Source organism: Brassica napus, chromosome C7 (genome assembly GCF_020379485.1).
Source record: "Brassica napus cultivar Da-Ae chromosome C7, Da-Ae, whole genome shotgun sequence".
NCBI lineage: Eukaryota > Viridiplantae > Streptophyta > Magnoliopsida > Brassicales > Brassicaceae > Brassica > Brassica napus.
The window spans coordinates 43,589,638-43,612,463 of NC_063450.1; the positions used below are offsets into that span (position 1 = coordinate 43,589,638).

The following is a 22,826-nucleotide window of genomic DNA, read 5'->3' on the forward strand; positions in this document are numbered from 1 at the left end:
ATACAATATGTTACTTAGAATTATACGAATTGTTGATTCTACACTTATCATCTTTCTTACTGCAAATAAGAGAGTATATACAGATTAATAGTTTGTAGAAATCTCTTACAAATCAAAGATAGAATTTAAAAAAAAAAAACGTGACCGGACTAGTAGTTGTTGCATCGATCAACAATTCTTAAGAAAATCTAATCATCATAAATGACAGAAAGGAGTGATCAAATCGTCATAACATATCAAAATAATAGATGACTCAAAAAGTAAACCCTATCGTGTAAGAATTGTTGTCGTAAATGTCATATAACCCATGCATGGGCTATAATGAAAAATAAAAAGAGAAATGACTATATACAAAAAATGAGATAAAAAAAAAAGTGAAAAGATACTGTTTGTGGGTGTTATGAATCAATCATGCATTGTTTAGCCTCGATGCATGGAATACAAGTCGAGCTAAAATAGATGGAACATGCACCAACATTATCACTGGACCACCAAACTCTATCCCCCAAAAATAAGGTTATTTTCATCCAACATTATTAAACTAAAGAAACACGGAATCAACTCCACAATTAGCTATAATAACCCAAACAAATATATTTCTTGTACTCTAGATATATCATATACACACAAAAACGGCTCGGTCCACAACAATTTGGTTTCTGCTATATATCCTAAGCCGGTGGGTGTGTGTGGTGCAAGACAAAGGAACAGTGACGTATAACAGATTGAATAAGGATGAAGGCAATGTGTGGTACTAATTACCTAACTGCTTACCCGTCATCTGATGTCGGCCCCATTTCATGTGTCAATCTATCTATTTATGTGTCTCTGTGTCTTTTGTTCATTTCTAATACCAACGACCTTCCTTCGGTCCTACTCCAACCAAAATGTAAGTCCTACACAACATGCTACGTCCAATATTTCTTTAATACTATACCGAAAATATCCCCAACTAGACCATGCATGTTTACAAGCACAATCATATATCCTTTACCATCGTGTTTAAAATAATAGACTCCATAAATTGTGTTGCTCATGTGTTGGATGAATCCATGTAATAGAAGTCTTTTTGACCTTAGGGATTCTTATACTTAGGCATGATAAGATTTCAGTAACTTCTATTGTTCTCTTTCCAAAAGTTGTGTGATCATCCAAAATAGTTTATTTACATTAATGTAAGATCAATAAAAAAAATACTCCTTTACACGGTTTATAATTCTGATAGATTGATTTGTGTGTATGTAAGTTTATTATTCGGTAACACATCAATGTAGACTAAGGTTTTGGACATAGTTAATCAATGAGAAACTATCAGAATTTAGAATGATCATTCCTAAACATTTGTCTGAAGTATGCCCTAAGTTTGAAATCTGATATAAATTGAAGACTTATCTGCAAGGAGTAGTATTTTAAACATCTTGTCCAAATTCTTGAACTGGAACTACATAGGGAGAGTTCCAATCTGCATCAAAGATCTCCTGAAGCTTCAACGCAATCTCTGTATTGTATGTTCCAAAGCTCACACCACTTGTCGCATAAAAATAGTCCCAAACGAGATTACTGGTTCCTATGTGAGCCCTAACGTCACTGACCACATACTTCCCATGATTCACCCTCGTGTAACCTGGAAACATGTTTCCGGTTTTAGTCTCGTTTCTGACAGCAGGTCCTGTCTTGTTAAAACCAGGAACCATGTAGTATCTGATCTCCACTTGGCCAAAACATTTCCTTTGCAAAGAGGAAGATGAGCAAAGAACATTGGAGTAAAGCAGCGACCTCAAGTATCCATCAGTGGCCTGAATGAAATGACCCCAATATGCTACTAGGATCTTCACTTTGGCTTTCTTGGCGAATACAACCTGCGAAGTCAACTTATGTTTTTCATATTCTTGCATTTTCAGGCGAGTATAAGATCATTAAGAACAGGTTTAGTACCTCGGAAACCGCAGAAGAAAGTGATGACCAGTAAACCGTGGGATTAGTGTACTGAGACTGACCAAGCCAATCCATTGTATTGATCCTCACTGTTCCTCCTTCCACTACTGATTTAATTGTATCTACCCATCCTTGTTCATCAGATTGATGCTTTCCAAACAAAAGCTACATTTTCAAGAAAGCCAAAACCATATCATATATATATATACAAGAGCAAAGAGTGTTGAAGTGTTCTAAAATTTTCTTGTTTTTCTTTAACCTCTGGTGGTGCAAAAGAAAGATAACTCGGTTGCATTTCTTGACAAGAATGGTTTCTAGGGAGAGTTTCGATGTCGATATTGAACATCTCAGGATCAGATAGTGGAGGATAGCCTGGTGAAACATTGGGTGTGTCTATGTAACTTGGAAGAGGTGACCTGAAAAAGAAAAAAAAACTATTCTCTAGTAAGATAAGAAAGAAAAAAAGAATATTGTTTTTAGGTTTAGTGTAACATTACTTGCAACTTGCTTTGCTAGGTATAAAACGTGACCAGCAAGGAACAGTTCTATTGATCAGCCATTGTTGATCTGATACATTTCTTGTGTGAACTGAAGAGTCAAGAGAGGCTAATCTCCACAAGCTATCGAAATAAGTTTTGATCTCTCGAGCAACTCGTGAACATCCACTTAAGTAGATGCCAACTTCTTTCACCTAGCAACATCCAAAGAGTTGACATTGTTCTACACGGTTCCAATGTGCATATGTTTTAGACATTACCTGAGTTAGCGACTTCCAATCATTGTTGGCAGATCCAATATACACGTCGCGATCATCCGAAATCCAAACTTTGGCATGAACAATCCCTGAGCCGTACCATTTGCTTAGTAGCAAAGTCACGTTCTTCACGTTTGGTCTTCCATAAGCAAGATCAGATGGTTCTTTGGTGTACTCTGGATACACTCCTGAATGAGATAATAGTCTATGCACAAACATTTATGACTCAAAACAATTGGCTCCAAGAAATGAACTTAACTATGCAGGTTTAGACAAAGAAACTGTGTGTTCTCGTAGTGATTTACCTGATGCTAACGTTACGGTTAGCAGCATTGTCGATGGATTTGTAAACTAGAGAGCCAAGATGAGCTCCAAACTGCTGCAAATCTGAATCGGAATAGCCGAAATCGCCAGAGCGAGGATCCTTTGGATTAGCAAGAAGCTGCCAGTACTGTGCTATGATGTCAAGTGATCTTGTTGAGTTGTTTGCAAGCCACTGAAACACATCACCTGCACACTACCAGACATTAAAACAAATAAAGATCTGGTCTTTGTAATAATAACTAACAAAGTATCCAACTTTTCCCGGGAAGTTATCAAAAACAAAGTTTTTTTTTTGGAAAAAAACAATCTTTCTCTGAATACAAGCAACGAAATGATTATGCATCCTTCTATAAGAAAACCCTTTACTTCAAATCCAGACTTTTGATAGAATCTAACCACAAATTTGCAGATTTTTCTAGGGGAGAAAACACTAAAACAGAGTAAATAGTAATATTGAATAATAACCTGTGGAAAGTACACCAGGGATGAGAGGAAGCTCGGGCATGTCAGTGGGGATGGACTGAACTAGCCAAGCTTTGCATCGGTCGGAAGATTCTACAAAACGTGGTAGGGAGAGGCAAGCTAGAACCAAAACGAATGAGTATAGAAGCACTCTCCTCATCTTTCTCTCTTTGAGTGGCCACGTATGGATTCAGCAGCACTTTTCTGTTCATCATCAAGAAGACTCAAGAGAACATATGAGAACGCATTATAGTTTGTGAGCACCGACCGAATATTCTTTTACGGATAAATTTTGATCTTGAAAAGTCAATGCTTCACACATCGCAAATTTGAAGTTATTAACGTCAAGGATATCACCCTCAATAACTAAAAAAAAATATCTAGAATAATTAAGAAAGTAACCAAAAAAGCTTTTGGACATAAATTTTGTATAGTTTGTGTCTTAATTGCATATTTTCTTTCTCTTTTGTCATTTAAATTATTAAATTGTATTGATATTAAATTATTATAAATTATAGAGAAAATGACTGGGATAGCACTAAAAAAGTTTTTGTCATAAATATAGTCTCTAAGAATAAAAATGACCAAAATAGCACTTAATGTTTTATCAAAAGAGATAAATATATACTTATGGTAAATTAATTTAGACGGGTTTAGAGTTAAGGGGTGGGGTTTAGGATTTAGGTTTAGGGTTTAGAGTTTAGGGGTGGGGTTTAGGGTTCAGAGTTTAGGTTTTAGGATTTAGAGTTGGGGAGTGAGATTTTGGGATTTTGGGATAAGATTTCAAATTTTGAAAAATAAATAAAAATTTAAATTTTTCAAAAGATAAAATGCTATTTTAGAGTTATTTTTGTGACATAAACTTAGAAATATGCTATTTTGGAGATTTGCCCTAAATTATATTGATATTAAAATTATTATAAATATATTCGGATGGAATTAATTATTTTAAATCTCATTATGTTATTGTTCGTGTAAACAAAATTAACCAGAAAATGACGTAGAAGTTTTATTATGGGTTAGAGCAGAACATCTCAGGTAAATGCTAATATAATGCTTCTTTTAATGAGAGAGTTACATTGAGAGACACTTTCTCAGTTTTTCTATCGCTAAAAGACACATTACAAACTTAGCACACTTTTACCTGCCAGCTGTTTATTTTCGGACAAAAGTAACCCTGATATTGTCTAGAGAGGAGTGTATTGGTTTTAAAGAAACAACCGAAACACTTTCTCTCTCTTTGTAACTAAATTTCTTTTTAGTTACAATAATTGACAAATGGGTGAATTTAAAAAATAGGTATATGGGATGAAGAGAATCGTTTTTGGTCGTTTGATCTGATCTAAAGAAAAAAAGTCTAACGGCTGCGGAAAGTCTATGAAAGTTTTTGGTGGATGGTGCAATTAATAAGGATATGACTGTGGTGAAAGTAGCAGAAGACAAAGGTTTCCATCTTTTTTCCTAGAAAAGCTTGAAATTGTGTTGAGAGATATGGTGAAAGAGAAGTTGAGCAGAGTTGGCAAAAACTCCGTCGAGCGTTTTGTGATTCCGTTTGAAATCTTCTTTGTGAAGGTAGCAACGTATGTTGGTTCATTTTAATTTAATAAAAGATGGTTTCATCTATTTCATTATTCTTATGTTATTGTTGGAAGTAATGATTTGGTTATTTGTGGTTCCGATGGGAAACTGGGAGTTCGTGGTGGACAAGAAGAAGATCGGATTGTCTCAAAGTGTGTTGTGGATGGGACTCTTGTGGTTCGTGTGATTGTTGTGGTGTGGATGGGACTCTCGTGATTAGCGGGAATGTTGTTGTGGTTGTGAGTATTGCTGTCAAGGCTCTGGTGTTCAGTGGGTTATATGAATGCTGATGTTTGGTTGTGACTATATATTGCAGACATTTGGAGGACCATTTCTGCTAGTTGTTCGTTGGAGGAGATTCAAATAGATTCAGGGATCATGGTCTTATGTTTACCGAACACATGAGCATCTAACTTCTTCCACAGGATCGACTTGTCTTTACTCTTTTTTTGCTACACTAAAACCTTCCGTTGTTTTACATGAAAAAACACACACACATGAAGTTTGCAAGCTTCGTTAGAATAAAAAAGTATATGAACAAAATCTAATTGTATAATATGGAGTTATGGGTTTGAAGTTTTGTTAATTTAGTTTAGCGGCTTTAACCCTTTCTAGTAGAGAATTTATAACAATTAGAAACCAATCAAACAAACAAATTACATACATATACCACTTGTATAACTAAATAAAAATCTGTAGATGTGGTTATGGTGGATACATAATTGGTGGAAGTGCAATAAACTTGCGGTGAATTTGAGTTTTTGTTGCTACTCTCTTCGTGGAAAAGGATCTTGGCAAATATAAGATATTGTGTACAAAATACAATGGACAACATCACATGGACATATACCATTTATTTCAGAAAGCATATTACCATAGGTAACACAAAAGAATCAAGATCAACACATGAACCAAACTCCAACAAAAGTGATCGGTTCCTTCTTCATTTGTATCGGCAAATTCAAGTCTCAACCCGAGCTTCTTCATCTTCTTTGTTTTATCCTCCTTATCTCCTAAAATTCTTCTTCTTCTTCTTCGATGTAATTGTCTTCCTCTGTCATATTCTCTTTTGGTGGGGGCATTGTTGCAGTCATTGTGAGTTTGTTGAATACTTGTATGGTTGCTGCTAAGTTGATGCTTGTGCTTTTAGACATGTAGGTAGAGCTTATACACTTGTGATTGCTCCCACGATTTTATGTGTCGGTGGCTGTCGCTTAGATTTGTAAATGGGAGTTAGTTGTGGACAAAAGAAAGATGCGTAGATCAGAGATGTATGGATGGAAGATGCGTGGACGAGAGATGCGTGGACAGGAGAAATCGCCGCCACCAACCACCACTATTATATCCACACTCACGTCATCCACCATCACCTCCATAACCTCCATCGCTTTCACTGTGGTATCCACCGCTTCCTCCACCGTATCCAGCACCGTCGTATCCTCCACCATCTCCTCCACTCAAGTAGCCACCTCCACCAACCACCACCATTGTATCCACACTCACGTCTTCCACCATCGCCTCCATAACCACCACCGACTCCATTGCGGTATCCACCGCTTTCTCCACCACGGCCTCCATCGCCACCGCATCGTTTCCACGGGACCGAGCCTCGTTCGTGGTAGTTACTTTTGAGGTTTGGAAGAACCTTCCATGGAGAAGAACAGTCGCCGATATGTCTGTGGAACAACGGCTGCTAGGAAACAAACCGTCAGCGGTTGAGAAAGATGGAGTTCGAGTGAAAACCGGCGGATCTTGAAGATTTAAAGAGTATCTAGAGGTTTACAGTTCAGGTTTTTGAGACTTTAGCTATAATCTGAGAGAATGACGACGGAAAAAGATCAAGAGTACAACGAAGGAGGAGAAAGAGACAAGGGTTTGTTTGTCGATTTGGGAATTTTGTGAGTTAGATAAAAGAAAAGTGATATTGAGATTTGACATGAAAAGAAGAAAATGAAAAAAAAAATTATATTTTAATGTTTTTAGTTAGAGGTGGTAACAAAATGTATCAACCGTGTAGTTAGGGGTATATGTGTAAACTTACTCGAAGAAAGTGTGTCATCTAGGAAAATGTTCTTTAGTGTAATATGTAAGTCATATTGTGTCTCTGAGGGTAATATTTTCTCTTTTAATGTCTGTCTCCGACCGTTTTAAAAAAAAATGTTTTTTTCTACTTTTTTTTTTCTTGGAAGAGAGACTTAGTAAGGGACTTGACCGTTATAAATAACCGTTAGGACAAGCAGAGTAGCACCATTTACTTCCAAACGGCTAGTTTCTTCCTCTATATATACACATCCAATCATTCATTCACAACAGACTCACTTAAGCCACATCTGTCTCATCTCTCTCTCTCTCTCTGTCTCATACTCAACTTAACTCTAATGGCTCGGACAACTGTACTTGAGACTTCCTGTCTATACTTCTTCTGCTTACTGTTGTTGTTGGCTGATCTCGCCTGTTGCAAAGAGATTCTGGTCGGAGGCAAATCCAGCGCCTGGAAAATCCCTTCTTCACCTTCTGAATCCCTCAACAAATGGGCTGAGAGTTTGCGGTTTCACGTCGGCGATTCTCTCGGTGAGTTTTTTCACTATCCAAACAACACATCTCCTTCGTTTTGTCTTTAAAGTTCATAACCTTATGTGAATGTGTTAAACGCAGTGTGGAAGTACGATGGAGAAAAGGACTCGGTTCTGCAAGTGACTAAAGAAGCTTACATTAACTGCAACACCACGAAACCAGCAGCTAATTACAGCAATGGAGACACCAAGGTGAAGCTAGATAGATCTGGTTCTTTCTTCTTCATCAGCGGCACCAAAAGCAACTGTGTGGAAGGTGAGAAGCTTCACGTTGTTGTCATGTCTTCTCGTGGTGGCCACACTGGTGGTTTCTTCACCGGTTCTGCTCCTTCTCCAGCACCTTCTCATGCTCTTTTGGGAGCGCCAGCTGTTCTGCCTGCAACCGGTTCAGCTTCTTCTTTGACCAGAAGAATTGGAGTTTTTGGATTTGTTGGATTAGCAATTGTTCTGCTCTACCAATAATAGACTGTTTAGATTCCATCTCTGGTTTATATTCTTTCGGTTAAAATTCTTTTGGCTTTTTGACAATGGTGTATTTCCGAATATATATTAGACGAACTTCTAAGAGATTATGAGATCAGTTGCTAACAAAATGCAATCTACAACATACACCAACCCTGACTTATATAGGTCCATAATAAATTTTAAAAGACACCATCAAAGATAAGATGAGTTGAGAAAACAAACTTCTCTCAGAAAAAAAGATGGTGATGAGGACGACGAATGCCGAAGACACAATCCAAAAAGATCAGCAGCTGCAAAAGATGAACAGAAAGATTTAAAAGGACCAAGAGTTTTGCAAACAAGTGACATATGCAATGACTTAATAGAACATAAATGATACTGATTCATTTCAACCCTCAAGGGGCCAACAAAAAACACTTGCCCGGTGGTTTGAATACCAAAGTTATATCATCACGAGAAGTAAGAACAACTCATAAAGAGGCTACATTATTCGGAAAAATAACAGTGTTGTTATTATGGGATATAATAGCTTGAGATTCTATCTATAAGAAACTATATGTTTATTTCCCTGTATCTACTTTAAACTCACTATCAGTTTCCCAATATATCACAAACTCATTAAATTAGCACAATTATGTCAATTCTAGAGATTGCATTCAGGTGGTCAGAGATAATAAGAAGAGGGCAATTTATAACTTGGACAAGAGAACGCTACCATGATATATATTTGGAAAATCAGGCTGTACCCATTTCAACATCATCTGAAGTACCCTCAGCTGCCGCCATTAGAGGGCCCTTCAAACCATTTTCATTGTTACCATTAAGCTCACGAGCTGCCTTTTCAAGAAATTCCTTTGCAGCAGATCGAACAGACTGTTTCTCATTTGATTGGTATTTCCTCTTTTTTGCAGATGTTTCTGAATACCTCATCCTTGATTTCTCTCCTTTGCTGAGGTCCCTAATGTTTTGCCTTTGAGCTGCATTCATTTAGCAACGGTTGTTAGAGAAACAAGGAAGGTAGGAAAGCGAAAACTGTATAACTGTATAAAAGCTTACCAGATGAAAGATCAGGCAGAGAATGTTCGATGAAACGGGTAGCTGCCTGACGGTTTAAGACTGTAGTCGGACGCAATGGTTCTACGATAAAATGGAGAGAAACGAATAAGACATCATATAGCGGATAAGGCATTGAATTAAAGGTAGCAATTCAGTCTCTAAACAAAATCCAACTGAATAAAAAAAATTCCTAAACAAGATAAAACCGTCACAAGTTCGATTTCCGTTGGGAGGGATTTATATTACATGGTTTGGGCCTCGCTTCGTACCGAGCGAAGCGAGGCCCAAACCATGTAAAACTGTTGTAGACAAAAAAAACAAATGGATCTTCAACAAAAAGGGAAAATGGCTTGCTAACAAGAATTCAATGAAACAGATCTTATAAGTTTTATAAAAGTAAGTTGAGCATCAATCAATTTGGGAAATATAGCAAAGAAAGAAGTTTATTTGATTTCAACAGACTAAGGTGTCCCAAATGGAATGTAACAGTTTTTTTTTATAGAAGCAAATTGGAAATTAAAGATGATATAGGTAGATGAAATAAGTCAAGGTGACGAAAAGCTAAAGCGCAGAACAATGGATTAGGCGGGAGAGAATATGATAAGCCTTCCAATGGAAACACCACTTCAGTATACAAAGTTGACATACTACTCCCCTGCATTTAAGATGGGTGTATGCAATAAAAAAAATCTATCAACGAAAAAAAAACATTATATCTACGAGAAGTTATGGCTAACACTCTTATAGCACAATGAAACTAACAAACATAGATAATCCAATACAAGGTCAGAAATGCAGGTCTCTAGAAAAATTAGAAAAATAGGACTCCCTTTACAGCAGTGTTCTAAAAACCGGTGTAGGCAGCGCTTTGGTAAATTGGATCTAAATGAAACGATTTTTTCCAGAATGATTTTTAAGAAAATCGTGTAATTGTCCAGAAAATCGGTTTAGACACCCACCTAAACAATAATTCTCTATAAGACGCCTAACCATCGCCTAGCAATAGCGCCTACCTTTCTCTATAAAATAAAAATGGCTAAGAAATTTATAAACTAAGAGCATATCTAAGGCAGAGATAACACTTGTTTTTTGTCCACGAGACAACACAATCACCAATTCAAACTGAAACAAGAGTTTTAACGAACCCAAAAACACAATCTTTCAATCCAAACAGTCATAAGTAAACAAGTTTTGATCTTTCTAGCGAAATTAGTAAGGAACAGGGTGTTTACCTTTGCTTCGATCCATACAACGCTGAAACTTCTCTTTGTAGACGTCAAGCCTCTCCTGCGAAAAAACAGCCAAAGAGAAGTCATTTTCATCAACAAACAAAAACGAATAGCCAAAAGACATTACAATTTCAGATTTGACACGGTGATCGTCGGGATTAACGCCTGTACATCTCAACCTCACTGTAAAACAAAAAAAACAAAAAAGCCACAACAACACATTTACATATCCCACAAAGGAACAAACTTTTCAATCTCATAGCAAGAACGAAGAAAGAGGGAGAGAAGGAGGGTTACGATTGAAGATTGTTGTGGTGGCTTCGGCGAGCATGTACATGACCTTAGCTCGCTTCAACGGCTGCATCTGAGCAAGAACCTCTGGCTGAGCTAGAGAGAGCATCTCCTCGAGCTGCGGTTTGAGCTCCTCGAGGTGGGCCAGTGCTTGTTTCACAGCCTCCATCGCTGATTTCGGAACTACTCCTGCTGCTGCTGGGGCGGCGCTGCTACTTCCTTCACCTCCTCCTTCCATCCTTATTCAATTAGACAGAGTTGGGAACAACACGGCGGCGGAGAGCTAGGTTTGCGGCGGCGGTAGACTATTTGTTGAATTCTTTTTATTTTGTTTTTATAAATAGAGAGGCGTTTCTGAAACGCAATCGGGAAGAATGACGTCAGCGATATTAAAATGCTGTCATAGTCAGTCAGATATGGGCCGTTAAAGGGCCGTCGTCACCCATCTCGATTGCCCCGACTGATAGTTAAGCCTTGAAGAATGACCTTTATATTGACAGCTTCAAAATGGGTTAGAGAGGATGACGAAACTGACGATGTACACAAGAAGAGCTACTCTCCAAGGGAGCGAGAATACTGGTGGGATAACTTTTAAGGTTGATGACGAGGATCTCAAGGCTAATGATTGTGTACGTACCCAACTTGACAATGGACTGGACGAGGAACAAAGGTTTGATCAAATTCATTTATCTACTTTTGAAAATAATTTAGGAATTCAGCTTAAACAGGCAAATCAATACTATTAAAAGATAACGGAGTCATAAAAAATATACCTATTATAGTTGTTTGTACCCTTTCATTTTTTAGTACAACCTATAATATAAAACCAAATATCATAACATGTTTTTATTATAGCAACAACTTAAAACTTATTACATTTTAATAAATAACCACGATTTAAAACAATTTTTATAACGACAATCGTTATCCTTTTACATTTTAGCAACCCACATTATTTCAATCACACGAATGTACAAGATATTTTAACTTTTAAAACATTTAATTAAATTCTTAACTTTTGAAAATTTGATTTAAAATATATAAGATGTTTTATATGTTAGTTTAGTTATACCAAAATCCTTTAATATTTCTACATTATTTCAAAGGAGAAAATGTTTCGAAACATAGGATTCATGTTTGGATATGCAGTTCTAAGTTCTTTGGATCCTAAACGTTTGACATAACTAAATATTTTAAAATATATAGTTTAAGTTAGGGTCGGTTACTTTTTCCATAACTCAGACCCGAACTGCACCCATTTTTTTTGGTTGGTTTCGGATTTAGTTTTTCAGGTCCGACAAACCGTAGAATCGTATGAAAAAATTATATAAAAATATACATATAAAATCTGAAATAATAGTGTATAACAATCTCAAAACATTAATTCATATAAAACTTTTTTATAATTAAAAAATCCGCGCTTCAAAATCTAGTATGGATTAAAAGACACCGATTTACATTATTGCTTCATGTTTGTACCTTATCGGTTAGCTGCTTTGTATCATTCGAAACTAAATAGGCTGCTCGCTTACTCTGTTTGTTTTTTCTTGGGCTACAGACAAAAGCTTAGACGCATAGAAGTTGCTTTTATAGAGTATCGTGGAGGAGAGGCCTGACGAATCTCGAGAATCATCTAAAAAGCGACACCGTGGGGAAACCCACAGCCAAAGTCCACCACGGAAATCATCAACCGCGGAGACGAGACTTGAGATGATAGTGATGATTGTTCCTTCACCTCATGGTTTGTTCCTATAGAAAAAGATTTCAACCTGTTTAGTGTTTCAAAACTCATAAGATATGTTAGAATCACATTCTCAGACACAGCTTGTAATTGTGTATTCCAGTCCCAGTTCTGCAAGATTCTTCTTGATGCTTTTCCCCAAGGAACTATTTATATTACAAGACATACACTGTCCTTCTATACCCAACAAATGTGACAAACTTGTAAAATTTGCACTTTATATCAATGCAGGTAAACAGTTCAGAGACAATGAAGCATGTGCTTCAAAGATTTGTCTATAACAAGAGAACACTGTGAGCTATCTTCTATCAGCGGAATGAACAAGAGACGCCAACTCCAAGTTCCGAGCTTCTTCTTTCTCTTCATCAGAATCAGAATCTTCCCCCATGATCTCACCCGGGAGCTTGAACGTGTTCTGATCTCCCTTGGGCACAAGAAACAGAACAAAGAGCGGCAAAACTCTCATCACATTCCTGATCAAAACCGCAAGCCAGAGGTTGCCAAACTCTGTCCTAGTCACCTTGAGGACGTGCAGCAACACTCCTCCGAGCCAAGAAGAGGTCATGAAGCCTGCATTGTCAATAGACATCAGCAACGCAAAGAATGTCCCTTCAATTCCGTGAGGACAAAGCTTTGAAGTGAGCACGAGCAACGGCATCCATTTTAGGCGTCCTATCATCTGAGACACTATCTCGTCGACCACTATGAAGAGATAGTCTGGTAAGCCAAGTTTCAAGTTGAGACGTAGCACGAGAATGAGGTCAAGCATCCCTGCCAAGGCAAAGAGAAGTTGAGTCCACAAACAAATGCCGCGGAAGGGATGGTCTTTCAGGACTAGCTGGTACAAGGTTGCTCCTAGAATCGACCCCACCGAACCAATTGAGAGGATGAAACCAACAGTTTCCTGAAACAAAACAAGAAAAGATCTCAACATGGTAAGCAACTTCAAGTATGTTTTGAGAGTGGTTGAGTACCTGAGCAAACAAAGGGCCATCCTTTGAATCTGTGAACCAATAGAAGAGACCTTCATGAATGTTCAAACTAAGAGCAAGGGAAATGAACATATACAGACTCGGCCTCCACACATCTGAGCACTTCATCGTCCTCCACATCGCTCTCCCTGCGTCTATAAACTTCTGGTTTACCTGGATTGATACAAAACGAGAGTCAGTAGTGGAAACTCAAGCATAGTGAAAGAGACAATGACATTACCTGTTTGTAAGAGAAGCCAGGAACATGGGACTCACTAAACACCATCCCTACTACTGATGCCAACGCAAATGGGAGTGTCAGCAAGCCAAACACACCCTAATGTCCAAAAAACCGAAACACGTCATTTAAAAGAAGTTACAGATGACAGAGATCACTGCGAGAGATTGGCTAACCTTGGAGCCAACAAGATGAACTAAGATGCCACTCATGAAGAAACCAAGAAGCGCACCAATGGAAGAGCTTAAGCTACACAAGCTCTGCATATCCGAGGCAAGAGAAGGGTGTTTAATACTGTTGTAGGCAGTGCAAGCATCAATAGTCACATCAGCTATCGCCATCGCAGCACTTGCTATTGTCATCCACAAGAGCGCCAAGTAAAGATGCAGATTCCCAAGAACCGATATGAAAAGCATAGAAACCACTCCAAGGACACCTGCCAAAACGAAGTAAGGGCGTCTGTGGAAGCCGTAGATGGGAAGAACATCGGTGAGAATGCCCCAGAGAGGCTTAATGATCCACGGAATCTTGGTGATGGCCGTGAGAGCCTGAGACTCTGAAGGCTGAACCTTTTGAACATCTTTCATGTAATACTCGGTGGCTACACGGCCTAATGAGCCGCCAAGGCCTTGATTTATACCGTAGAGTGAGACCACGCCGAAGACAAAGCTCCAGTGAAGCTCTTTGGCCAGCATCTTTATCCACCGCACTGGACCCCACAGTACAGTACGGAGATGACTCTCTCCTTTGATGACTACACGGACGGATCCGCCACTTTCGAGATTCTGGTCTTCTACCACCATAGCTGGTTAGGTTCAAGATTTGGCTTAAATGTTGAAACTTTTGATGTGGGTTTGGTCTGAAACTGTGGGTTAAACAGATCCAGGACCAGAGTTGGCTTGAAGTGGATGTTTTTTCTTGGGTTGGATTTGAAGCTTAGATCATAGAACTGGTGAATCTTTTGATGGAAGGCAAGTCAAAGAACAGGGATTTGGGAATTCAAAATCTTAGCTTGGATTAAAAAAGCTCATGAAAACAAGAATGAGATTGGCAAAGAAGAACATTCGTTGACTTGATTCTGTATGAACAACAAAAGCTCATTGAAGAAGAAGATGGAGGAGAAGAAAAAAAGTTATTAAAGAAATGTCAGAGGAGAGAGCGACGAACGGGAAAATGTCAAGTTTTGCTGCTAAATGTTTTGACAAAACACATCTTTCGTTTGTCTCTTACCAAGAAGAACATTCTGTCTAAATTTTTCTACTTTCTGTTTTCATTGCCTTCACCTTAAAAGTAGAAACTTTAAAAAAAATAGAAACTATTTTTGATTTTAAATGTTTGTTTCTTTTATCAGATACCACTCAGAAAAATAAGGTTTATTTGCAAATTAAAGCGAATTTTAGACACACAAAAAAAAAAATTATAAGGTAAATTCATGAAAAAGAAGAATTATGTTTTGTAATGTTTTGCATCAAAGTCACCGTAACAAACCTAATCGTTTGATATTTCACTAATGCTTTTGACTTTTCTATCTTTCTTCACATTTGTGTTGTAGATATGAAAATGTTTGAGTTTTATCAGAGCATCTCCAACCCAAAACTTCATTATAAAAGGAAAACAAAACTTCAAAACGAAGATTTGAGGACCGGTTATTTTAACCATGAATCCTCGAAAAAGTCTTTGAAATTTTATTTATTTGCATAATAAACTTTGACATTAACAAAAGTTACTAACAATGATAAAAACTCCACAAATACATATAGAACATACATTTAGTTATACAACACACAATATTATATTATTTTGCGTAAACTTTATTTTATGTATTTTTATATTGTGTGAACTTTATTTAATGTTATGTAATATTTATTTTATTTTATTTTATTTTTGTATACTTGAATTATTCTAAATTAAATTTGGTATATGTATTTATGAAAAGAAATAACAAAAAGACCAAAAATAAAATAAAAGATAGTTTTGAAGCTGTGAATAGTTTACAACCTCAAAATTTGAAATTTTAGGTTGGGTTGGAGATGTGTTTTAGTCTAGTTGTTTAAAATCAAAGGTTTTGTGAAATTATTTTTTGTTTGTGGTTTAACTAAATATTAATTAATGTTTATACATCAAAATAGTGACATTTCAGTTTCAGAGAATTAGAAAAAGATATTTAGAAAATATATTTATCATGTTGCATAGAATATCGTTAAATAGTCAGTAAATTATCATAAATTATGTAAAATTATCGACGGTTATAAATAAAATATATCAACTGTATAGTTGTGTATATAACATTTTATATTTTATAATATTATCATTAACCAGCATTAAAGAAAAAATCTGTTATTGAAATCTTACATAAAGTATGAAGTCTCCTACTTCAGCATTTTCCATATTGTTCCTTTTCTTCGCAAGAAGATTGGGTGGGACAAGTAAAAGCATCTCCAAAAGAAATTCTATAACTCCAAATATATAGTTTTTTGATCTCCAAAAAGAAACTTCAAAATTTCAAATTTGAAGTTTTGAAGTTTTGAAGAGTTAAACTCCAAATATAGAGTTTCACTTTTCAAAACTTCAAATTTGAAGTTTCATCTCTTTATTTGCATTTTGGTCCTTACAATTATACATCATATTTATAATTCTTAAATATTTTTTTGTTTATTGTTTTAATCCTTAAAACTTTTATATCTTATAAATATTTCAAATTTGTTTTATAAATTTAAGTGTTACACATGAAATTAAATAAAAAATTTAAAACAAGATTTATAATATTTTAAAACTAGAATTAAACAACAAGAATATTACAAAAAACCATAATAAAAACTTATTAAAAAGACATATGAAGACATAATTATTACTCAAATTTAAATATTATAACAACACTAATAGTCTGGTAAATTTGCTCCAGAACCTCCCAAATCTCCAAAATATTGTCCAAACAAATTTTGTGTAACCGAAAATGATTGTTGTTGTTGCTCTTGACGCCTTTTCCGTACGATTCTTTCTTGTTCAGATTGAATGTATTCACGAATATTAACATCATCGATGGAAGCTAATTTTTTAGCAATATTTTATTTTCCTCTTTTACTTCTTTAAAAGCTAATTTTGTTGTTTCATTTTGCAGTCGTAATTCAATCATCTCATGACATTTTTCCCTACTTGTTGTACTTTCGTTTAAAAGATCAAGGATTTTTTCGTTTGATGATATCAAACTATCAGCGGCCATATTATGAGGATATCCGATTTCAACAATTTTTGGCTCGTAGTCTACAAATGAAGAATAAGGAGAATCATTTCTTACTTCGAAATGCACTAGTTGATCATATATGGGAGCATTACAGAAATAATTTTATGGAATAGTGTAGTATTTGCTTGCAGTTTAATATTTAATTATGTACTTTTATTTATAGTTTTATATTTTAGTGTAAGATTTTTTTAATTAATATTTTTGTAATATTTATATATATGTACTAGTTATTTATAGAAGTTTTATGAATTTACATCAAATATGACAAATATAAGGATCATAATGTGAAATATAAATAATTTTGAAGTTATGTTTGAAGTTTTACTTTTAGAGAAAAACACATTGACACTTCAAATATAGAGTTTTGAAAACTTCGAAATATAGTTTTTTTTTGGAGATGTTTTAAACCCGTCATAAGCACACAAAATTGTCGCTGCTATTTCAAGATCAGTCGGCCACCGAAGGAACAGAACAAGGTTTCTTTAACCTAGTATCCCCTCTTTCGATACGTGTTCCGATACCGTTGGATCCAAATAGATCTTGTCACCACTACTACTTCTCTACTGATCTGAAATTACTAAAAACCCTATTTCCATCATTTTTATAAGCAAAAATATATGTCCCAGCATCTTTGGGACGTTCTGTGACCTTTATTGATTAATATAATTATTTATATAAAGAGTAGAAATAGACAAGAGTTTGCCACCACCAACTGCCAACTGCTACTCATTAGTTTTTTTTCTTTCTTAAATGCGAATGTTTTATCATTTCGAAGGTGTTGATGCTGCCATTTGAAAACCTATTTTAATCGAAATTGAAACTTTTGATATATATAATTTATATTAATACACTTAGTAGTTTTATTTTCTTATAAAATCCTAAAACTCGCGAATATCTTGTAATTTTTTGTGTGTTTTAGACAAAAGTATGTGTTTGTTTATTTGAGTGCTACTTGCTAAGTTGTTATCAGACCGGGCTTCTTCCTTTGTTAATTTATAGTTTACCCATGTAGTTTTTCGTTAGATGATCATGAACATATGCTATATAGAGATCCAAATTAGTTGGTAATGCTGTTATGGACAAGTTAAATGATATACAAAAGTCATTCATGCCTACAAGTTTAGTAGGAATTTTCAATGTCGGTTTGAGAGTTCATGTAGAAAGATTATCACACTGCGAACAATGGGCTTCAGAAAGTAGAACAAGCCCAACAAAGCATCGAGAAGTCTCCACATCATGCTTAGGCTAGAAAACGGATCAAATCGACAAATCCTCCTCACATAATCTGCTCTGTCGCGGGCTGGCAGGTTTCTTTAATTAAAAAAACTAGATCCTTTGTCCGCGCTAGACGCTGATTATGTCTTTTAATTTATTCTTTATATATTTAAATTGCTTAGCAAAGTTTGAAAACAGAAGTTGAGTTTAGATTTTATAGAGAAGTAGAGATTTAAAAAAAACAATGAGAAAATTGTTTAAAATGTAAATAAATCTAGGTATCAAGTTGTGTGGGAAATAGAATAATAATCCGAATGATGCATGAATTAAAGTCACTCTTTGTTGCATGCTTTTGCATGATCTCTTATTTGCTCTTTGAAATGCTTTATGTAATCAATTGATTTGTTGAAGTAAAAATTTATTGTTGGTGATGAACTGAGTAGTAGTTTGTCTGGAAAATATTGGATATTATTGTTCTGTTGATAAAAAAAAATTTAGATCAGTATTATTTTTTGATGTGTTTAAAAAAAATTATTTGCCTTGGAAAAGTAACTTTTAAAAACGTTGCGATTTAGTTAATATCATGTTTCTTTTTTTACTGAATGCAATCGTAAGAAGGAAAGCTTTAAATATTCTGCCTTGAATCCTTAAGATCACATAGATTGGTTTATTCTAGATTGATTGTTTTTTTAAGTAAGGATGTATGATGTACATGTTTGCTCAAACCAAAACCGTAAGTGCTTTATAAGTCTTTTTTTTTTTTTTTTTGTAACTTTGCTTTATAAGTCTTTACTAGTACATTATGTGACTTCTTTGGTTTCGAGAACTCAAAGTTCACAAGTCCACCTAATTCGTAAAAGCATCAATTCTAAAAAAACTAAAATGTTCAGACATCAAACTTATGGAAAAAACACTAAGGAGAGACAAAATAGATTATAAGAAAGATAGTTAATGTTGCAAAACAAAGTCTGAGATCAAAAAAAAAAATCAAAGCTTAGAGTTTTAGTAACCATAAAACTAAGATTTAACACATCCTAGCCACATCTGGCTCGCTTGGGATCTTCTGCCTCAGCATCATCAGCAGCCCTTTTCACCATGCCAACGCATGTGGAAGGCTCATCATCAGCAACTCCCTTCTGCAAAGTTTCTTGGGCTTCTGGTACAATCATATTCTCTTCTAAATTGCCTTCAACTTCTTGGATTTCTGGGGTGAGGACCTTTGTCACAGTCAGAGTTTGGGTCTTGCCAGTCAAATTGTGATCTGATACCTTCACAATGAATTTGCGAGTCTGTCCAATGGTATCAATAAGAGCCTGAGGCATCGGAACGAAGTGGTCATCTTCTACTTTCTCGTTTCCCTAACATACATTAAACAATTGTCACTATATATATCTAACGATCTTGGAAAATACAGTTTCAAAACCAGGGGAACACAAGTTTGTAATTACCTCAAAATATCTTGCAACCAACTCTGAAGCTTTCCTTCCAACCAATTCATGTCCAGCATCACCGAGGAGCACAAAAGACGCCTGATCATCATTATCATACACGGAGATCTTGGCCAGGTACTTGTGTCATGAGCAGACTTATAATGAGTGCATTGAAGTATGAGTATAAGTCCACCTGAGTCACTAAGAGCAGCTGAGTCACTTACTGTGCAACACCAACAATATTGGTTTTCCCACACTTCTTACACATAAGAGTGGTAGGCCCTTTGGTTGCCTTAGTGTGGCACACACCACAGCCTATGTAATACCAGGGTGAACCGTGCACAACATCACCAATGGTTGCTATGCACTCAAACCAAGCAACCTGCAAATGTTAAACAATTAAATAAGAAACTAAGACTATCATATTGAATACGTTAGTGATTGATACTGTACAACCTTGGCATCTTCCTGCTTCATATAGGAAAATAGCTCGCCAATGGAAACTGTCTCAGCCTTAGTGACAACGTCTGCATTCACTCTGTTGGCAATAGCTAAGTTCGCTTCCATCCTCCAGCCAACACCCAAAATCAAATACAATGTGGAATAACAACGGACATAATTTAAGTAAAGAACGCTTACCAAGCAAGATACTCTTTGGTTTCTTGAACATCAGTGTCCAAAAATACACGTGATGGCGTCATAGAGGAGAGAGCTAGAGCACCTATAACAGATTTATTGTTATAATACAGATGCAAAGTTGTAATGTAAAATGAGATGTAGAATTATGTATATCTCTGTATTCGTTATATCCGAACCTATCAGTTACTCCAATTTCTAATAAATGCAGTTCTATTACTCAATCTAACCTAACCAGATAAGATTCCTTGCCAATCTATGTACTTAAACGATAAAGAAAAAAGTTGGTAATACGGACCTCCAAATCGTTTTGGGTTTAAAGCAGTAACCAAAACAACACGTGCGGTTCCTCCAGATGCTTTAAATTTCTCACTAAAGTCTGAGGCAGCCTTGTCCCATCGGTACAACTTCATTACTGGACCACTACAACATACAAACACATGTGTTAAGAGAGACAACACATGAATATGGAAAATACATATAGCTTACTCATGTGTCTGAACATGAAGCAGGACGCGGCGTGATGCAGCTATCTCGGCATCATCTAGCACGAGACTATCACTGAGAACCTACCCATTCACAAGCTTGATGTGGCCAACATAATCTGCAACATAAAACAAACAAACTCGATGATTTATATATCGTAAACTAAACAATGAAGCATAAAATTGTAAGTATATATCAAAACATTATCCTAGACAAAGAATGCTGATTATATTTGATCGTTTGAAAACACATTACACAACAGTGAGAACTTACCATAAAGATCCCCTCGCAAGTCGCAGGCAGCATCGAACTCCTCATATCCATGGATCCGGAAACGGTCCTCGGGGAAACAAAGCGGACTGTCTTCTAGATCAGAGAGGACATAAGTAGTTTAGAAGGTGATGGTGAAACTCGGCTCCGCAACACGATACAAAATCTTGTTGTTAGACCCGAAAAAATTGTTGAGCCTATAAATGCCACCAGCTTTCATGTGTGGCAAATAAGTATCTACCCTCCCAGCTGGGATGAAACCCTGGATGACAGTCTCCTGTTACGAACAGTAAAGAAATTAATTTAGAAATGCTAGTCAGGAAACTTGGAGACGCATCAACAACAATCAATATAACGATAAGTTTGAGCTAAAATTATTAATCAACATCATGGCGAACAATTATTAAACTAAATTGCAACCAAGATTTCGGTTTATACCTCGTGGTCGATGAGAAGCATCTCGACACTAATAAGAACCTTCGTCACAACATTTCGAGCTTCCCAAAAATGGATCAACTGAAACCTCAACTCGCCATCATGAGGTCTGTATTTCACATCTTTGAAAGTCATCACTTCACCAACTTTGGCGGTGACAATGGCTTTTCCCGTGAAGCTAGAGGAGACAACGGCTTTGCCCCTAACGCCTGAAGAAACAACAGACTTCGCGCTATGAATGATCATACCTACAGAGAAATATGAACGTTGCCATCATCAAAAAGGATACCAAACCCTGTACCACAATTTCATATGTTTTTTTATTTTTCGTATATAAGTTATATATTGAAAAAAAAAATTTGTTCATCTCATTCCCTTAAATCTCAAATCTTCAGACACTTTTTTTTATGATAATCAAATGGACTCTATAATCTCATAAGGAAACGATAAGGGTTCATACCATTGGGGTTCTTCGATTTAGGTAAGCCGTTTAAGACGCCGGAAGAGCCAGCGGTCTTGCCGCTGAGTTTGGTCAGACAAGAGGTGACCGACGCTTCGCCTTCAGATTGCTTCGAGTGGGGATCGCCGATTGAGTGGCTGGAAGAAACATAAGGTGTTCCAACGGGGTTGATCGGTCCGAGAACGGATTCAGCTTCAACGCAGTTTGTTTTCTCATAGATGGATTTTCCGTTGGAACTCATTGCAACGAAGCTTAATCGAAATAAGACTCTGATTAAGAGTTGTATAAAGAAAAACTGAAGGGGAAAAGGCGAATTAAGAGCTTTATAAACAAAATCCGAAGGAGAAAAGCAAAACGAATCCATAAATGAGAGTAAAGGAAGAACGAAGTGGAAGATGTATTGATTGTTTAGGGGTCAGATCGTGAAACGGTTCAAAGAGGAGGAAGAGCAAAGGGGATGAAGAATAGATCTGAAAAGGAAGAGTTAGGGTTCACAGAACGCAAAAGAGAGGAGAGCTTGTTCGTCGTACAGCAATGGTCGGATGGGCTTGGGCCCAAACGTATCAACACGTTTTTTTTTAAAACACAGTAAGCCCACAAAGGTAACACGAAAGTGACATGACAAAAATGATAAATATGATTGGTGGATTAAATTGGCATACGTGGACAGCCTGATTGAGGAGGATATCCTGCTTTTATTACTTGTGATGTCATAGTAAAAGCCTCTTTAGTTCAATAGTTTAATTAACATTTATCAATATTTTTTTTTGACTAAATTCTTCAAATTAAAGCAAACGTTATAAGAGAATTTTAACATGATAAAAAAAATGTTATAAGAGAATTTTAACAAGAAGTACCGTCAAGTGTGGTCTTCAGTAATTGATTAAGTCAAAATACAATTATATCCTGTGAAGTTGTTCTTGTAATATTTATCAATGTTGTTTATAATAATATAATTAACTACTATAAAAAAACTTAATCATATAATTAGGGACAGACTCACTTTATGACTAGTGGAGTCACCTGACACAACAAA

The 22,826-nt window shown here is 36.1% G+C and overlaps 5 protein-coding genes across 9 annotated transcripts; 1 reads left to right on the forward strand and 4 right to left on the reverse strand.

Moving 5' to 3' along the window:
- Nucleotides 1–1,147: 1,147 nt before the first annotated feature.
- Nucleotides 1,148–3,783, reverse strand: LOC106411558 (phospholipase D Z). The gene is made up of 7 exons (XM_013852346.3): nt 3,479–3,783; nt 2,995–3,199; nt 2,693–2,894; nt 2,433–2,626; nt 2,195–2,351; nt 1,936–2,100; nt 1,148–1,859 (listed from the first exon to the last, which is right to left on the reverse strand). The coding sequence occupies exons 1-7, from the start codon at nt 3,633–3,635 to the stop codon at nt 1,410–1,412; spliced, it is 1,530 nt and encodes a 509-aa protein (XP_013707800.1). The 5' UTR covers nt 3,636–3,783; the 3' UTR covers nt 1,148–1,409.
- Nucleotides 3,784–7,347: 3,564 nt separating this feature from the next.
- LOC106410890 (early nodulin-like protein 3) lies at nt 7,348–8,193 on the forward strand. The gene is made up of 2 exons (XM_013851520.3): nt 7,348–7,624; nt 7,709–8,193. Exons 1-2 carry the CDS (start codon nt 7,432–7,434, stop codon nt 8,086–8,088), a joined length of 573 nt encoding a protein of 190 aa, XP_013706974.1. The 5' UTR covers nt 7,348–7,431; the 3' UTR covers nt 8,089–8,193.
- On the reverse strand, nt 8,160–11,099 carry LOC106410889 (nuclear nucleic acid-binding protein C1D). Of its 4 annotated transcripts, none has more exons than XM_013851518.3 (6): nt 10,674–11,046; nt 10,504–10,559; nt 10,380–10,434; nt 9,148–9,228; nt 8,838–9,068; nt 8,160–8,381 (listed from the first exon to the last, which is right to left on the reverse strand). In XM_013851518.3, the coding sequence occupies exons 1-6, from the start codon at nt 10,903–10,905 to the stop codon at nt 8,284–8,286; spliced, it is 753 nt and encodes a 250-aa protein (XP_013706972.1). In that variant the 5' UTR covers nt 10,906–11,046; the 3' UTR covers nt 8,160–8,283. The 4 variants fall into 4 exon arrangements, with proteins under 4 accessions (XP_013706972.1, XP_013706973.1, XP_048617913.1 ...); XM_013851519.3 differs by having other exon boundaries at nt 8,807–9,068; nt 10,674–11,041; XM_048761956.1 differs by having other exon boundaries at nt 10,380–10,559; nt 10,674–11,099.
- Nucleotides 11,100–12,609: 1,510 nt separating this feature from the next.
- On the reverse strand, nt 12,610–14,888 carry LOC106410888 (probable folate-biopterin transporter 2). The gene is made up of 4 exons (XM_013851517.3): nt 13,794–14,888; nt 13,621–13,716; nt 13,383–13,553; nt 12,610–13,312 (listed from the first exon to the last, which is right to left on the reverse strand). Exons 1-4 carry the CDS (start codon nt 14,418–14,420, stop codon nt 12,707–12,709), a joined length of 1,500 nt encoding a protein of 499 aa, XP_013706971.1. The 5' UTR covers nt 14,421–14,888; the 3' UTR covers nt 12,610–12,706.
- A 4,106-nt stretch (nt 14,889–18,994) lies between these two features.
- Nucleotides 18,995–22,725, reverse strand: LOC106407712. 2 transcript variants are annotated; one of them, XM_013848587.3, is made up of 10 exons: nt 21,791–22,725; nt 21,334–21,578; nt 20,899–21,172; nt 20,629–20,743; nt 20,438–20,562; nt 20,143–20,224; nt 19,960–20,071; nt 19,728–19,885; nt 19,522–19,642; nt 18,995–19,431 (listed from the first exon to the last, which is right to left on the reverse strand). In XM_013848587.3, exons 5-10 carry the CDS (start codon nt 20,550–20,552, stop codon nt 19,108–19,110), a joined length of 912 nt encoding a protein of 303 aa, XP_013704041.1. In that variant the 5' UTR covers nt 20,553–20,562; nt 20,629–20,743; nt 20,899–21,172; nt 21,334–21,578; nt 21,791–22,725; the 3' UTR covers nt 18,995–19,107. The 2 variants fall into 2 exon arrangements, with proteins under 2 accessions (XP_013704041.1, XP_022561231.1); XM_022705510.2 differs by having other exon boundaries at nt 19,960–20,063; nt 21,791–22,707.
- Nucleotides 22,726–22,826: the final 101 nt, after the last annotated feature.

What these genes read in the sequence shown, in the direction of transcription:
- LOC106411558 (XM_013852346.3), bottom strand. Translation starts at nt 3,635, where the DNA reads ATGAGGAGAGTGCTTCTATACTCATTCGTTTTGGTTCTAGCTTGCCTC. An exon ending in AACCGTAACGTTAGCATCAG is followed by an intron (nt 2,895 to 2,994) that starts GTAAATCACTAC and finishes GTTTGTGCATAG; the next exon opens with ACTATTATCTCATTCAGGAG. An exon ending in CCTAGCAAAGCAAGTTGCAA is followed by an intron (nt 2,352 to 2,432) that starts GTAATGTTACAC and finishes TTTCTTTTTCAG; the next exon opens with GTCACCTCTTCCAAGTTACA.
- LOC106410890 (XM_013851520.3), top strand. Translation starts at nt 7,432, where the DNA reads ATGGCTCGGACAACTGTACTTGAGACTTCCTGTCTATACTTCTTCTGC. An exon ending in TCACGTCGGCGATTCTCTCG is followed by an intron (nt 7,625 to 7,708) that starts GTGAGTTTTTTC and finishes TGTTAAACGCAG; the next exon opens with TGTGGAAGTACGATGGAGAA.
- LOC106410889 (XM_048761956.1), bottom strand. Translation starts at nt 10,905, where the DNA reads ATGGAAGGAGGAGGTGAAGGAAGTAGCAGCGCCGCCCCAGCAGCAGCA. An exon ending in CACCACAACAATCTTCAATC is followed by an intron (nt 10,560 to 10,673) that starts GTAACCCTCCTT and finishes TTTGTTTTACAG; the next exon opens with TGAGGTTGAGATGTACAGGC. An exon ending in TCTGCCTGATCTTTCATCTG is followed by an intron (nt 9,069 to 9,147) that starts GTAAGCTTTTAT and finishes AAATGAATGCAG; the next exon opens with CTCAAAGGCAAAACATTAGG.
- LOC106410888 (XM_013851517.3), bottom strand. Translation starts at nt 14,420, where the DNA reads ATGGTGGTAGAAGACCAGAATCTCGAAAGTGGCGGATCCGTCCGTGTA. An exon ending in CTGGCTTCTCTTACAAACAG is followed by an intron (nt 13,554 to 13,620) that starts GTAATGTCATTG and finishes GTATCAATCCAG; the next exon opens with GTAAACCAGAAGTTTATAGA. An exon ending in ATGGCCCTTTGTTTGCTCAG is followed by an intron (nt 13,313 to 13,382) that starts GTACTCAACCAC and finishes GTTTTGTTTCAG; the next exon opens with GAAACTGTTGGTTTCATCCT.
- LOC106407712 (XM_013848587.3), bottom strand. Translation starts at nt 20,552, where the DNA reads ATGAAGTTGTACCGATGGGACAAGGCTGCCTCAGACTTTAGTGAGAAA. An exon ending in ACCAAAGAGTATCTTGCTTG is followed by an intron (nt 20,072 to 20,142) that starts GTAAGCGTTCTT and finishes TGTTGGCTGGAG; the next exon opens with GATGGAAGCGAACTTAGCTA. An exon ending in AATATTGTTGGTGTTGCACA is followed by an intron (nt 19,643 to 19,727) that starts GTAAGTGACTCA and finishes CTCATGACACAA; the next exon opens with GTACCTGGCCAAGATCTCCG.